General features: G+C 43.4%; 2 protein-coding genes across 3 annotated transcripts in view; both read right to left on the bottom strand.

Moving 5' to 3' along the window:
• The window catches only part of mark2b (MAP/microtubule affinity-regulating kinase 2b), a 138,782-nt gene extending 136,661 nt beyond the window's left edge, over positions 1-2,121 (bottom strand). The window contains exon 1 of the mRNA XM_045700611.1: positions 824-2,121. Within this exon, the coding sequence (XP_045556567.1) occupies positions 824-877 (54 nt within the window). The 5' untranslated portion in view covers positions 878-2,121. The remainder of the gene's footprint in view (positions 1-823) is intronic.
• Positions 2,122-3,194: 1,073 nt separating this feature from the next.
• On the bottom strand, positions 3,195-17,049 carry krcp (kelch repeat-containing protein). 2 transcript variants are annotated; one of them, XM_014156694.2, is made up of 12 exons: positions 16,619-17,049; positions 16,089-16,250; positions 15,572-15,653; positions 13,876-13,932; positions 12,207-12,495; positions 11,975-12,106; positions 7,042-7,229; positions 6,732-6,928; positions 5,998-6,089; positions 5,621-5,675; positions 5,237-5,334; positions 3,195-5,149 (listed from the first exon to the last, which is right to left on the bottom strand). In XM_014156694.2, the coding sequence occupies exons 1-12, from the start codon at positions 16,684-16,686 to the stop codon at positions 4,914-4,916; spliced, it is 1,656 nt and encodes a 551-aa protein (XP_014012169.1). In that variant the 5' UTR covers positions 16,687-17,049; the 3' UTR covers positions 3,195-4,913. The 2 variants fall into 2 exon arrangements, with proteins under 2 accessions (XP_014012169.1, XP_045556491.1); XM_045700535.1 differs by lacking the exons at positions 15,572-15,653; positions 16,089-16,250; positions 16,619-17,049 and adding an exon at positions 15,320-15,409.

The raw sequence follows: 17,049 nt of genomic DNA, 5'->3' as shown, positions 1-17,049 counted from the left end.
GAGGCAGTTTGGAACTCAGTAGTGAGTATTGTAACCAAGGACGTTACATGCTCCAGCACTCTGTGGTCCCGTTCTGTGAGCTTGTGTGGTCTACCACTTCGCAGCTGTTGCTCCTAGACACTTCCACTTCATAATAACAGCACTTACAGTTGACCTGGCCAGCTCTAGCAGGACAGAAATTTGACAAACTGACTTGTTGGAACGGTGGCATCCTATAACAGTGCCACGTTGAAAGTCAAAGAGCTCTTTAATAAGGCCATTCCACTGCCAGTGTTTGTCTATGGAGATTGCATGGCGGTGTGCTCGATTTTATACACCCGTCAACAACGGGTGTGGCTGAAATATCCAAATCTACTAATTTGAAGGGGTGTCCACATACTAGTGTAGTTTGTTATTCTATTTCTGTGCCAGTACAAAAGGACATGAAATGACACATACATACATATATATTAGCCAGGTAGGAAGGAAATGACAATCTAAACAGAAACCTCAATTGGGTTTCAGGTTGGGAACACCAGAATGAGTGAGTGTAGGAGTTGGATACCAATTTAGTTTGATTACTCAGTTGATGGTAAAATAAAACAAGTTTACATAGCCAAAACAATCAATCAGTCTGGATCAATGCCATTTGGCTTGGCTGGTCACACGCAGTTCATTGCCGAGCAAGGAACATAAAGAAACAAGCTACTGTGTGTGACGTTGGCTGGAGAGGATAGTTTTCTAGCTAATGTTAGTTGACAAAATTTCATTTAGTTAAGACAGTTTAGCACCGATTGTTCTGGGTAGATAGCTAGCATTAGCAACAAACAAAAAAATATCTTACCTGGCCACCTGACGAATTTTCAATGACGGCCAACAATGGCGTCCTGGCCGACATTTTCAGGGATGTTGTAGAAAATAAGTGAAGAGAGGAAGACGAATAAAAATAGTTTCAGGATCTTGTGTTCATTTAGCTAGCAGTGGTAAAAACCACCGTCTACTAGCTAACTGTGTTAGACACACACACGCTGTGTGATCAACAAGTTGATTCCTTCATTAGCCGCTGAATTAGCTAGCCAGACAGCTAGCGTACAAGTGTGTTTCCCATGTCAACACAGCGCTGGAAAATAAGGGGGGGGGTCCAGAGTTCAACCGTTTCAACTCACTGGGTAATACTATTTCTGCCGGCAACACAAGCTAGCAAATACGTCTCAGATGGCTAGTCACCAGCATTAACGTTAGCTATGGAGTTGTCTAGCTAGCTACAGTTCGCGTTAATAAAATGCAAAGTCCTGCCCCCCCCCCAGAAAAACAAACCACATTAACGTCGGCTAGTAGTTGCTACATTTGAGGAAGCACATATTCTAAGCGAACGTTATCAGTGCGGTGTCAAGGCTACGGACAGCTAGCTAATAACCTCGTTAGCTCGGTTTTCATTCAATGACAAACTAACGTTAACGGAAATCACACAGATAACGTTATTGAACTAAATAAAATCCGAGACTTCAACTTCAGGCCAAGTTAGCCCCCACACACACACGAACCCTGACCTTCGTTGACGTATATAACGTTAAATATATATATATTTAAATAAAGCTTTCGGGCTAGCTAGCCAGCACCGTTGATTATAAAAATAGAAACTCGACGTTATTCTCCAATACCCGGGTAACTAAACCACCACCTTGCCTAATAAAACGTTAGTGTGCTAGCTAGCGAGGAAATCAAAAACGGTTGATTAGCCCATGTATACTTGGGAATTTGTGCTTTCGAGCTAGAGCCGAGCTAGCTAGCTAGCAACTGAACAATCTCCCCCAAAAAAATTAAAATCCACGGAAATCGCTTCCCGTCTTCCCGTGATTTGAATAAGGTCGTTTCAAACGCTGCACTGCAGCCCTGCGCTGTCCGATCCCTGCATACGGTGTTTATATCCGTGAGAGCGGATGAAGAAATCCTCAAGTTGTAAAATCGATTAAAATTGGCAACAGTGTTTTTTTTTGTTGTTTTTTTGGCGTGTCAACGAACGAGCGAGTGAGCTGCGCCCGAGTGGCACTAGCAAATGGAGCCTAACGCACACAACCGAGCCCGATACCGGAAAAAGCCCGAGCGAACAGGTTGTTACTAGTTACCACAGCCACAATGGCTATCATAAAAATGTATAACAAACATTTGTTTTTTTTGGTCTTAAATTTAAAAGGTTTGAATAAGGTTAGCAGTGTAGTTCAGGCTAGGGTTAACGTTAGGCTTAAAATGGGATTTTAAGAAGATTAAATTGTAGAAATGGGCGGGGTTTAGCCAGAATTGATGACTTTGTGGCTGTGGTTACAAGTGACGACCGAGCGAACATGGCCGCTTGAACCACGACTGGAGGAAAGGGGGGGCCGCTCTCTGACTTCGGGTAAACTCGGTACATTACGGAAAGTATACAGGTGTTGGATACAGCTGCGACCAGAATATTCACATAATGTAGCAATGCCTTCAATTGTGTAGGCAACGCCAGGCACATTTACATAGAAATAAACCTTATCATCCCTGGTTTGTCATAAATGTTGAGTAAAATTATACTTGAACTTACTCTGCGAACTATGCATACTAACCAATGTCTTGCAGGTGTTTTTACATATGTGCCAGGTGACATGTCTACCTCAGTACATGCACTCTAAAAATTCAGGTAAATGATACTGTCCTGTAGATTGTTTTAAATTTCATCTGAAGGACCAACCACACAGATAACCGGTAAAGTGTAATTGTATTCAACACTCTGGCTTGTAAGGAAACTCCTTTTGCAGTGCCGTGTTTCAGACTATACCAATAATCAAAGTCTGATTTATAAAAGGAAGAGTGGGGTGCATTAGGTTCCCTTCAAAATACACATACCACAACTTTCGTATAGCTACCTACCCGTAGCCAAGCTACCACAGCTTTCATATAGCTACCTACTCACCCATAGCTAAGGTAGGTCTCCAAACAGACTCTCAATTCATCTTTCCTCAATTCCTTGCATCTCCTCTCCTCACCACTTTCTCAAAACCCATTGAAAAAAATGTCAGAGGGGAAGGAACTTGGACCACCTTCTCCTACAAAGGAGAGAGGAAAAACATGATAGCTATTGACTAGTCTCACAGCTGTAGATCTATTACAATGGCCTCTGCTATCTCAAGTCTAGGCTACACGAATCAGCCTGCTATGCATCATTCCCTTTAGACTACACAAGGGAGTATCTTTTAGTATCTTTCAGTTTATTCAGCATGCATGTACAAAAACAAAATCTGCCTAAGAAATGAAAGCGACACCATTCTGAAACAAGATCCATACCAATAAACCTGCCCATATATACACACACACACACATTTGTTTACAATGGGGAAAATAAAAAAATAAAAATCATTTCTCACAAAATTCTCATTCAACAAGAGCAATTGTCAAATAATTATGCTTAAAAATTGATTTCATACATTGTGACAATGACATCATGAGAATGGTCACAAGTGTCCAGATAAGCACGAGATTTCACCCCCATCCTATTTATTGAATATAGTTTATCAGCCCATATCGATATAGCGTTAAAAAAGCCAATATCGGCTGATAAAAATCAGTCAGGCTCTAATTAGAACGTGTGAACCTGAGACGCAGAACTTGAGTAGCTTTAAAAAAATATATATATATATATATATATATACACACAAAATAATTGGAACGTAGGAAAAAACCTAATTCTTTATTTCTATGACAAAGTTAGTTTTTTTTTGTCTTTTTTGTAATTTGAAATAGATTTCTAAGTCTTGTTGTAAATGATTTTAAAGCCCAATATGGTAATGTGGCCTGGTTTCCAGTCCGATTGAGTTATGGAATTCAATTGGCAAGTGAGCAGAAACAGACTGGCAACCCGGCTTCAAATTATGCTTTAGTTTAATTCCACTATGGTTACTGACCATCTAAAGTAAAAAAAAATAAAAAAAATAAAAATGCTTGCACACGCACACACACACACACCTTTAGGCTCACCAAAATAATAATAAAAAAAACACTGCACTTGAAGTACAAAAGGTTACAGTCAAACCATAAATCCTCACTTTATAAACCCCAGGGTTGTATTCAATAGGAACCAAACTGTCCGAAATAGAACAACTACCTTAATTTGTCCGATAAGGAACCCTCATTTTCTGTTGCAGTTTTGCTACAGTGTGCACTGATGAACGCGACCCAGACATGTGGCTTGAGTTCCGAAACGGCAACCCATTCCCTACAAAGGGCTCTGGTTAAAAGCAGTGCACTACAGAAATATGCATTTCCTGGAATGTATACATGTTTTAATGTATCAATAACATCAGTCTGACCATTCTCTCATCACCCTGAGAGACATTTGAAAACAAAAAAAAAGACTAGCACTTCCTGTTTCTAATGACGTGAAAACATCAGAATATACAGCAGATCTGTGAGATTCCTCTAATACACCCATAGGGGCTGTGTATGTGGCCAGAGCCCTGGTCCAAAGTAGTGCACTATATAGAGAATAGGGTGCCATTTAGGATTCCACTCATGTGGTTTATGTTGTGTTCATAACCAAGTGGGAAGTAAATACCAGTTGGATTTATTCACGTGCTTTCAACTTGTTGATTATCGCAGATTGACTAATGGCAAACAAGCCGCGTCAACTATAAAACTACAGGAACTGTTATCATGCTCACAAACAAATTATAGTGTTAAAAAAAATGAATAGATAGCTTTTTATAAACAATGGTTTTTATCGCATTTAGCTGCCGAAAATGTGGTTATTGGGGTCATTTCCTTACTTAAGGGAGGTCAGGATGTGGGAGAAGTCGGAGCTCAGGGATAATATACAAGTGTCCCACCAGTAACGACCAGTTGGAGAGGCATTCAAGTGGATTTTCCCCAGCTGTAACGTGGTAAATTCCCACTTGGTTATGAACACAGCATTAGTTCTGGTCCAGAAGTTCAGCGACAACCAGGGTCGTCAGGTCGGAATAGAAGTTCCCCTCGTTGTCGCCCCCTCCAAATACCAGCAGGGTTTTGGGGGTGCGGTCGGAGTTCCGTTCTTTGCCGTCATCCTTGAATGAAAGGTTTTGATTGGCTAGCGCCATGGTGATGATGGAATGTCCAGCTCTGGGCACGGAGAGCTGTGGGTGAACCAGCTCAGTCCAGGTGTTGGTGTCTGCAACACACACACACACACAGTGTTGAAGGCCTGGTTCTGGAGGAGTGTGTGTGTGGCGAGAAGCAGGGTGTGTGTGTGTCTGACCTGTGTTGAAGGTAAAGGTGTCATTGAGGGCCTGGTTCCCGTTGTATCCCCCGTGGACCACAAACGTAGAGTCAGAGAGTAGCACACAACCATGCCAGCTGTAACACACACATACATGTAACATGTCCTCTGTTAGTTTTCATAGTGGGGAGAAGCAGTATCCAAAAGCACAAACATTTATGAAGACAGACAAAGCATTGCATCGATTACAGGTTTTCCCTTATATAAAAAGGGAGCGATTCAATGACACTTCCTGGGTTAAAAGGTTCAACTTACCTTAAAGGATGGATAAAAAGATGGCTGTCTGAATTATGAGAGACTCATTGAGTCTTTAAACTGTTTGTTTCTGTAACCTGCATTCTTGTGTATAGCCTTTAGTCCTACCTGCGCGGAGAAGGGGGTGATCCATTGGTCTGAACAGACGAAAACTCCATCAGTCCTGAAAACATGTGTATTTATTTGTATATATTTGTATTTAACATGTATTTATTCAGGATAGTCCACTCAGCAACACTTCCCACTGTTTTCCTGGGAGTGTTGGGATCCATAAAGCAATAAAGATACAGTGACTAATATTAAATAAACAGTGACAATCTAATTTAAAATGTTAGTCCTCCAATGCCGTCCCTCTAATAACTAACCCGGCCAATTGTATTGCAGAGCCTCAGACAAGCTGCAGAGCCGTGAAGAGTAACCTAAACAGCAGTCAGGAAGTCTCACCACACATCGACCTCCTGGACAAACAAGCCTGTGTCTCTTACCCAGGTCAAGCATGTACATGTCGTTGAAGCAGAGTGGAGTGTCCCAGCCTCCAAACACATAGATCTTCCCTTGGATAACGCAGGCAGAGTGACTGGAGACAGAGAGAGAGAGACAGAGAGAGAGACAGAGAGAGAGAGACAGAGAGAGAGAGACAGAGAGAGAGAAAAAACCAAAAACACAAAAACAAACCAAAAAACACAGAAGAGACACAGAGAGAGACCAGAGAGAGACACAGAGAGAGACACAGAGAGAGACAGAGAGAGACAGAGAGAGACAGAGAGAGACAGAGAGAGACAGAGAGAGACAGAGAGAGACAGAGAGAGACAGAGAGAGACAGAGAGAGACAGAGAGAAAAAAAAAAAAAGGTATCGAAGGAGACAAGAGGGAGAGAAAATGAGGGAATCAAAGAAGAGAAAAATCAGACAGCCCCCCCCCAAAAGACTGTTCTGGTAATCCTCTGATCTGTACTATAGAAGTTCAAGTTATTTGTACATCTAATCTGTGCTTTAAGTTGCTAAACATCCACCCAGTTATTAGCTGCCAGTCTGTTTGTGCCATCATACCTACTTCCTATTGTCATGTTTGGTTTGACAATAGGCAATGGATTTTGACAAGAGCCCAAACAGATCTGGGCCCAGGCTACCCATGTGGGTGTGAATCAAGAGGTAGAAAGAGGACCGCTCTTTCTAACTAACGGTCTGAAGCTTTTTCGGTTTGGATCGGTCCATCTTACCCTGAGCGGGGGGCGGGCCTGTCGCCTGTGACGATGGGCTGGTACCAAATGGAGAGATGTGGGTCGAAGATGTAGAGAGAGTCACTGCAGCCGTCGGGTTCAGGGTGAGGGCGAGGGAACACCCCTCCCAGGACAAATAGTTCACCCCGAAACATGCTGCAGCTGTGGTAGGCTAATGGAGGTACTTTTCCCTGGGCCTGGAGAGGAAGAACAGGGTAGAAAGATCATTCATGTTCTTACATTTGCACAGATGGAAGCGTACACCTATCCAGTCCCTGATTATTAGGTGTGTGTGTGTGTCCAGTCTCACCTCCACTGTGCTCCACTTCCAGCTCTGTGTATCCAGGATGTGAACGTCGTTGAACCACTTTTTGTTCTTAGAACCCCCAAACACAAAGATTCTTTTGGAATCAGGGTCGTAGGTCGCAGTATGGCCAATCCGGGCCTCGGGGGTGGGGCCTTCTGCCAGCGTCTCCGCGGGAACCCATGACATGTCCTCTGAAGGGTCCACAAGGAAGTGAGGGTGTCATGTGAACCAATTAAAAAACAAAGATCCAAAGTACATGAAAAACACAGCTAGCTAAAGTGCCTTCAGAAAGTAATCACACCCCTTGACATTGTTGTGTTACGAAGTGGGATTAAAATTGATTTAATTGTCATTTTTTGTCAACAATCTACACAAAATACTCTGTCAGTGAAAGAAACTCAAACATAAAAAAAAAAATACAATGATTAACAAAAACACAAATAGCTCTTGAATAGATAAGTATTCAACCACCCAGGTCAAAACACGTTCGAATCATCTTTGACAGCGATTACACCGGTGAATCTTTTTAGGGAGAGCTTTGCTCAATATTTGTTAATTATTAATGTATTTTTTAACTTAAAATGCTGTGAAGTGGGTTGTTGATCATTATTATACAGCTATTTTTAAAGTCTTGCTATAGAATTAAGCCGATTTAAGTCAAAACTAACTAGGCCACTCAGGAACATTCAATGTTGTCTTGGTAAGCAACTCCAGTGTATATTTAGCCTTGTGTTTTAGGTTATTGTCCTGCTGAAAGGTGAATTTGTCTCCCAGCGTCTGTTGGAAAGCAGACTAAACCAGGTTTTCTAAGATTTTGCTTGTGCTTAACACTATTCAGTTTCTTATCCTAAAAAAAAAAAAAAAACTCCCTTGTCCTTGCCGATGACAAGCATACCCATAACAGGATGCAGCCACCACCAAGCTTGAAAATATGAAGAGTGGTACTCAATCATGTATTGTGTTGGATTTGCCCCAAAGAGAACGCTTTGTATTCTGAACAATAAGTACATTTCTTTGCCACATTTTTTGCAGTATTACTTTAGGATGTATGTTTAGGAATACAGGCTTTTGTACAAGCTTCCTTCTGTTCACTCGGTCATTTAGGTTAGTATTGTGTAGTAACTACAATGTTGTTGATCCACCCTCAGTTCTCCTATCACAGCCATTAATCTCTGTAGCCGTTTTAAAGTCACCATTGGCCTCATGGTGAAATCCCTGAGTGGTTTCCTTCCTCTCCGGCAACTGAGTTAGAAAGGACGCCTGTATCTTTGTAGTGACTGGGTGTATTGATACACCATCCAAAGTGTAATGAATAACATCACCATGCTCAAAGGGATATTCAATGTCTACTTTTTAAAATGTTTCACCCATCTACCAATAGTTGCCCTTCTTTGCGAGGCATTGGAAAACCTCCCTGGTCGTTGTGGTTGAATCAGTGTTTGAAATTCACTGCTCGACTGAGGGACCTTACAGATAATTGTATGTGTGGGGTACAGAGATGAGGTAATCACTCAAAATCATGTTAAACACTATTATTGCACACAGAGTGAGTCCATGCAACTTGAGAAGCACATATGTACTCTACCTTATTTAGGCATGCCATAGCGGGGACTGAATACTTATTGACAAGACATTTCAGCTTTTCATAATTTTTTTTACACATTTCTAAACAACTAAATTCCACTTTGATATTATGGGGAATTGGGTGTAGATCAGTGACACAAAATCTAAAAGTAATCACATTTAAATTCAGGCTGTAACAACAAAATGAGGGAATAGTAAAAGGGCTGTGAACACTTTCTGAAGGCCCTGTACCATCTACTACGGCTCCGTTACTGGTACGGACAGGAGGTTAGACACCATCTACTACAGCTCCGTTACTGGTACGGACAGGAGGTTAGACACCATCTACTACAGCTCCGTTACTGGTACGGACAGGGGGTTAGACACCATCTACTACAGCTCCGTTATTGGTACGGACAGGGGTTAGACACCATCTACTACAGCTCCGTTATTGGTACGGACAGGGGGTTAGACACCATCTACTACAGCTCCGTTACTGGTACGGACAGGGGGTTAGACACCATCTACTACAGCTCCGTTATTGGTACGGACAGGGGGTTAGACACCATCTACTACAGCTCCATTATTGGTACGGACAGGGGGTTAGACACCATCTACTACAGCTCCGTTATTGGTACGGACAGGGGGTTAGACACCATCTACTACAGCTCCGTTATTGGTATCAAGGTGAGGATATACAGCTGAAGTCAGAAGTTTACATACACTTGAGTTGGAGTCATTAAAACTCGTTTTTCAACCACTCCACAAATTTCTTGTTAACAAACTATAGTTTTGGCAAGTCGGTGAGGACATCTACTTTGTCTATGACACACGTAATTTTTCCAACAATTGTTTTCAGACAGATTATTTCACTTATAATTCACTGTGTCACAATTCCAGTGTGTCAGAAGTTTACATACACTAAGTTGACTGTGCCTTTAAACAGCTTTGAAAATTCCAGAAAATGATGTCATGGCTTTAGAAGCTTCTAATTGGCTAATTGACATCATTTGAGTCAATTGGAGGTGTACATGTGGATGTATTTCAAGGCCTACCTTCAAACTCAGTGCCTCTTTGATTGACATCGGAAAATCAAAAGAAATCATCCAAGACCTACAGAAAATAAATTGTAGACCTCCACAAGTCTGGTTCATCCTTGGGAGCAATTTCCAAACGCCTGAAGGTACCACGTTCATCTGTACAAACAATGGTACGCAAGTATAAACACCATGGGACCACGCAGCCGTCATACCGCTCAGGAAGGAGACACGTTCTGTCTCCTAGAGATGAACATACTTTTGTGTGAAAAGTGCAAATCAATCCCAGAACAGCAAAGGACTTTGTGAAGATGCAGGAGGAAACCGGTACAAAATATCTATATCCACAGTAAAACGAGTCCTATATCGACATAACCTGAAAGGCCGCTCAGCAAGGACGAAGCCACTACTCCAAAACCGCCATAAAAAAGCCAGACTACGGTTTGCAACTGCACATGGGGACAAAGATCGTACTTTTTGGAGAAATGTCCTCTGCTCTGATGAAACAAAAATAGAACTGTTTGGCCATAATGACCATTGTTATGTTTGGAGGAAAAATGGGGATGCTTACAAGCCAAAGAACACCATCCCAACCGTGAAGCATGGGGGTGGCAGCATCATGTTCTGGGGGTGCTTTGCTGCAGGAGGGACTGGAGCACTTCACAAAATAGATGGCACCATGAGGAAGGAAAATGATGTGGATACATTGAAGCAACATCTCAAGACATCAGTCAGGAAGTTAAAGCTTGGTCGCAAATGGTTCTTCCAAACGGACAATGACCCCAAGTATACTTCCAAAGTTGTGGCAAAATGGCTTAACCTGTTTAGGACAGGGGGCAGTATTTTCACGGCCGGATAAAAAAACGTACCCGATTTAATCTGGTTATTACTCCTGCCCAGAAACTAGAATATGCATATAATTGTTTGATTTGGATAGAAAAACACCCTAAAGTTTCTAAAACTGTTTGAATGGTGTCTGTGAGTATAACAGAACTCATATGGCAGGCCAAAACCTGAGAAGATTGCATACAGGAAGTGCCCTCTCTGACCATTTCTTGGCCTTCTATAGCCTCTTTATGGACAATAGAGGATCTCTGCTCTAACGTGACACTTTCTAAGGCTCCCATAGGCTCTCAGAAGGCGCCAGAACGTTGATTGATGACTCTGCAGTCCCTGGCTGAAAAACAGTAGCGCATTTGGATAGTGGTCGATCTGAGAACAATGATACGGGTGCACGTTAAGAGTCCATTTTACATTTTCAGTCTTCGAACGAAAACGACGTCTCCCGGTCGGAATATTATCGCTATTTTACGAGAAAAAAAGCGCATAAAAATTGATTTTAAACAGCGTTTGACATGCTTCGAAGTACGGTAATGGAATATTTTGACATTTTTTGTCACGATATGCGCCGGCGCGTCACCCTTGCTAGTTCTGAACGGCACATGCTAATGTAAAAAGCAGTTTTTTGATGTAAATATGAACTTTATTGAACAAAACATGCATCTATTGTATAACATAATGTCCTAGGGTTGTCATCTGATGACGATCAAAGGTTAGTGCTGCATTTAGCTGTGGTTTTGTTTTTTGTGACATTATATGCTAGCTTGAAAAATGGGTGTGTGATTATTTCTGGCTGGGTACTCTCCTGACATAATCTAATGTTTTGCTTTCGTTGTAAAGCCTTTTTGAAAATCGGACAATGTGGTTAGATAAAGGAGAGTCTTGTCTTTAAAATGGTGTAAAATAGTCATATGTTTGAAAAATGGAAGTTTGGGGATTTGAGGAATTTGTAATTCGCGCCACGCCCTATCATTGGATATTGGAGCGGTGTTCCGCTAGCGGAACGTCTAGATGTAAGAGGTTAAGGACCACAAAGTCAAGGTATTGGAGTGGCCATCAAAGCCCTGACCTCAATCCTATAGATTGCGAGCAAGGAGGCCTACAAACCTGACTCAGTTACACCAGCTCTGTCAGGAGGAATGGGCCAAAATTCACCCAACTTATTGTGGGAAGCTTGTGGAAGGCTACCCAAAACGTTTGACCCAAGTTAAACAATTTAAAGGCAATGCTACCAAATACGAATTGAGTGCATGTAAACTTCTGACCCCCTGGGAATGTGATGAAAGAAATAAAAGCTGAAATAAATCATTCTCTCTACTATTATTCTGACATTTCACATTCTTAAATAAAGTGGTGATCCTAACTGACTTAAGACAGGGAATTTTTACTAGGATTAAATGTCAAGGAATTGTGAAAAACTGAGTTTAAATGTATTTGGCTAAGGTGTATGTTAACTTCTGACTTCAACTGTATACCATGTCTTAAGGTAAACCCACCAGTGCACAGCTTCCACATGGGGTCCTTGCAGAACTGCATCCTGGATCCCTGCCCTCCAATCAGAATGGCTGTCTGGGGGTCGATGGGGCACAGGCTCTGACCCCAGCGACCTGACGGGTTGACCAATGGGGCTGCATCGATGAGGAGGCAGCAGGGTCAATACACTGGTTGGCAGTCTACACACAATAATGTATCCTTTCCACCCACACACACACAGATACGTTAACTCACCAGTCTGTGTAGTGGGTGTCCTGGCAGGTCTACCCTTGCCCCTCTGTGGAGGAGTGTTCTGAGGGGTGAGAGCCGCGCCTCCCTGCTCCTCGCCCTGGAGGAACAGTCTGGTCTGACCTCCTCTGCTCTGACCTCTGACCTTTCTGAGCGGGGTTGACTTATCTGAAAATGACGACACCACTTCGATGGGACACGTGTTCTCCTTCCCTCTGTTCTCTTCCTCGTCTTCTTCCCTCGTTTGTCCCCTCTTTCTCTTCCCCTCCCTAACAGGGGAAGGGGCCATGGCGCTCTGGAATACAAGAGGAAAGAGGGGAAGGAGAAAGAGGGTAAGGAGGGCAGAGACGAGGAGAAAGAGAGGGGGGAAGGAGAAAGAGAGGGGGGAAGGAGAAAGAGAGGGGGAAAGAGAAAGAGAGGGGGAAAGAGAAAGAGAGGGGGAAAGAGAAAGAGAGGGGGGAAAGAGAAAGAGAGGGGGGAAGGAGAAAGAGAGGGGGGGGAGGAGGGCAGAGACGAGGAGAAAGAGGGGGGGAGGAGGGCAGAGACGAGGAGAAAGAGGGGGGGAGGAGGGCAGAGACGAGGAGAAAGAGGGGGGGAAGGAGGGCAGAGACGAGGAGAAAGAGGGGGGAAGGAGGGCAGAGACGAGGAGAAAGAGGGGGGAAGGAGGGCAGAGACGAGGAGAAAGAGGGGGGAAGGAGGGCAGAGACGAGGAGAAAGAGGGGGGAAGGAGGGCAGAGACGAGGAGAAAGAGGGGGGAAGGAGGGCAGAGACGAGGAGAAAGAGGGGGGAAGGAGGGCAGAGACGAGGAGAAAGAGGGGGGAAGGAGGGCAGAGACGAGGAGAAAGAGGGGGGGAAGGAGGGCAGAGACGAGGAGAAAGAGGGGGGAGGAGGGCAGAGACGAGGAGAAAGAGGGGGGGAAGGAGGGCAGAGACGAGGAGAAAGAGGGGGGAAGGAGAAAGAGGGAGGGCAGAGAGGGCACAAGCACGATGAACTGCAGATACTTCGGACGTGAGCCTGATATTGCAGTCTACTTCGTGCAATACTGACTCTACCTTTGAGTGACATTTAATAGAACGAGGTTCTGAAGTAACAATGGGCTTATTCCTTTTGAATTTCAAGATGGCGTCCTCTCCTTTCCCCAACATTCACTGGTGTAGAACTTCCCGAGAGCAGTGTTTAACTGCTCCCCATTTTAGTTTTTAAACTCTAGCACTACACACCTTCATCCACTCATCATCAAACCTTTAATTAGTGGACTCGGGTGCGTTAGCACTAGGGCAACAACTACAATGTGTATGTACCCTTTAAGAAACATTAGCACTAGGGCAACAACTATAATGTGTACCCTTTAAGAAACATTAGCGCTAGGGAAACAACTATAATGTGTATGTACCCTTTAAGAAACATTAGCGCCAGGGCAACAACTATAATGTGTACCCTTTAAGAAACATTAGCGCTAGGGCAACAACTATAATGTGTATGTACCCTTTAAGAAACATTAGCGCTAGGGCAACAACTACAATGTGTATGTACCCTTTAAGAAACATTAGCGCTAGGGCAACAACTATAATGTCTACCCTTTAAGAAACATTAGCGCTAGGGCAACAACTACAATGTGTACCCTTTAAGAAACACTGCCCTAGAAGGACTGAGGAGCCAGGCGTGTTGATCTCACCTCTGGGGTGTATTCCATCATGGACATGGTGAGGTCAGGGTCCATATCTCCTTTGGCCTGTAGAACAAACAGAGTCAAGTCCATCGCCGTTTGGATCGTCTCAAAATGTAATACATAGTTCTGTATATCTGCATGCTCTGGTTTAGAGATGGTATTCCCTGCCAGTCTATAAAATATATTCAATCAGGAATTATTTCTCTGTATCTAACCATCCCACCTTCTCCATCTCTATAGATACCATAGTATTTTAGGCAGTACTCCCCAGAGGCGCGTTCAACAAGGTTGAACGTTGGCTAACATATTCCATTAGTTATTTTGTTAGCTGTGACTGTAAATTGTTGGTCCCATGCTTCATGAGCTGAAATAAATAAAAAAATCCCAGAAATGTTCCATACGCACAAAAAGCTTATTTCTGTAAAAATGTTGTTTCCATCCCCGTTAGTGAGCATTTCTCCTTTTCCAAGATGATCCAGCCACCTCGCAGTTGCGGCATATCAAAAAGCTTATTTAACAGCAGGATCATTACACAGGTGCACCTTGTGCTGGGGACAAAGGCCACTAAAATGTGCAGTTTTGTCACAACACAATGCCACAGATGTCTCAATTTGAGGGAGCGCGTAATTGGCATGCTGACTGCAGGCATGTCCAATAGAGCTGTTGCCAGAGAATTGAATGTTCATTTCTCTACTATAATCCACCTCCAACATCGTTTCAGAGAATTTGGCAGTACGTCCAACCAGCCTCACAACCGCAGACCACGTGTAACCACGCCAACCCAGAACCTCAACAACCAGCTTCTCCACTGGTGGGATCATAGGCCCACCCACTTGACAGTCAGGCCCAGCCAATGTAGAGCCAGGCCTAGCCAATGTAGAGCCAGGCCCAGCCAATGTAGAGCCAGGCCCAGCCAAGCGGAATAAGTTTTTCCCCACAAGGTCTTTATTTCAGACTGAAATACTCCTCATAAATACTTTGTTGGGAAAAACGTATTCTGATTGGCTAGGCCTGGCTCTACATTGGGTGGGCCTGACTGCCAAGTGGGTGGGCCTATGCCTTCGAAGGCCCACCCATTGCTGCACCCCTGCCCAGTCATGTGAATCCATAGATTAGAGCCTAATGAAATTATTTCAAATCGACTGATTTCCTTCTATGCACTGTAACTATAAAATATTTTAAATTGTTAAATGTTGCGTTTATATCTTTGTTCATTATATTTAGTAGGAATTGCTAAGTCATTTTTAGTTTGAAGTCGCTAAAAGCCACAGTAATCCTTACAAAAAGTAGCAGTTTGATGTTTCACTGTAACGTTTTGGAATGTTTATTCAAGTCGTTCAACTGAAATTGTTACTCTGGCAACATGTTCGCCACAAACAGAAGCCTTGTTGTCCTCCTTCCAAGCTGACAGTCAACTCCCTCTGTCCTATCTGTCCATCCATCCACTCACCAGGTTTCCTCCTTCCAAGCTGACAGCCAACTCCCTCTTTCCTATCTGTCCATCCATCCACTCACCAGGTTTCCTCCTTCCAAGCTGACAGCCAACTCCCTCTGTCCTTCTGTCCTTCCTCCGGTTTCTCTTCCAAGCTGACAGTCAACTCCCTCTGTCCTATCTGTCCGTCCATCCATCCACTCACCAGGTTTCCTCCTTCCAAGCTGACAGCCAATTCCCTCTGTCCTATCTGTCCATCCATCCACTCACCAGGTTTCCTCCTTCCAAGCTGACAGTCAACATCACTCCTTCAGTCCAGCTCTCCTCTTCCCACTGCTCCCATGTTAAACACCTGAACCAGGAACAAGATAATGTGACAATCACACTACAATACTTTACTCCCTATTATTACCGTCTAAGACAGTGGTTCTCAATACTGGTCCTGGCGACACATTTCAGTTTGTTCCTTAGGGTCCCCAGGACCAGGATTGACAAATACTGGTCTAGGAGACATGCAAAATAAACTTTTACCAGGGACAAGTCAGTCAGTGTGTGTGTGTGCCTTCTTGTGGGACATCCCAAAAATATCCTTCCATGTAATTGTCTACATCATAGCTCGCTGGGCCACGTTCAGTAAGCAAATGTTGTGGAATGTTTTCAGATAGCAATGTCACAAATAGAGTGATTCCTTGTGCTACATGTCAGGGAGGCATTTTTGTTCTTCATGACATTTCCTCGACGTTGTGTTTTTTTAACGTGTCCTGGCCCTGGAAATATAGGAACGTACCTGTTATAAGGTGTCAATTTTCCTATGGTGATTGGAACTCTGTCGGCGTCGTTGAGTTCTGCGTTGACGCAGATCCGGTCTCCCCATCGCCCCCTGGAAAACAGCACCACCTGCTGGGAACTCGGTGGTACTGCAACGGAAAACTGGGCTGACCCGTTTGCACTGTAAAGGAGAGTTAAATATTAAACTACTTAACGCTACCTATTAACCAGCTAGCTGGTGCAAAAAATGTTTTACACTTGAGCTACTTTATATCATGCATTTTCCTACACGTTGACAAGACATGTGTTGGGGTAACCATACCAGAATCTAGCTATGACTGCTGCACCATGCGTGATTGTGGAATTTTGTGATAACATTGCTAGCTAAACGCATTTATAAAAACATGCAACTCACACATTAGTGTTATCGATTAACAAACACAAATAAGTTGGCAAAGCGATACATTTACGATAAATAGCCATCTAGTATCGAATAAGATACATCAAACTCTCGTTACACGGTTGGCTAGCTAACGTTAGATAATTTACCATAGGAGCTTTAGGGGCACATCGTTCACTCCCAAAACAACGTAGACCCCAAAATCATCCATTTTCATTGTCCTTCTCCTCCCGAAGCAAACTTGATATTTGGAGACAGTAATAAACTCAAAACATGAAGCTAATTTGATTAATTCTCAAAAGTAGTGGAGATACTAATCAAATGTCTCTCTGTCTAACTTCTCATCTCCCGCCACCGTAGTAGATAAAATACAAAAACCCGCGCCAGTTCTCGAAGTTTGACGCCTTCTGTGTTTAAGCCAATCAGACGGCTAGGTTCAGCTCTCCGGCCAATGAGACGTTCCAGACGGCTGGGTTCAGCTCTCTGGCCAATGAGACGTTCCAGACGGCTGGGTTCAGCTCTCTGGCCAATGAGACGTTCCAGACGGCTGGGTTCAGTTCTCCGGCCAATGAGACGTTCC

Source organism: Salmo salar, chromosome ssa18 (assembly GCF_905237065.1).
Source record: "Salmo salar chromosome ssa18, Ssal_v3.1, whole genome shotgun sequence".
Classification (NCBI taxonomy): domain Eukaryota; kingdom Metazoa; phylum Chordata; class Actinopteri; order Salmoniformes; family Salmonidae; genus Salmo; species Salmo salar.
This window is presented reverse-complemented; position numbering and strand designations above follow the sequence as displayed.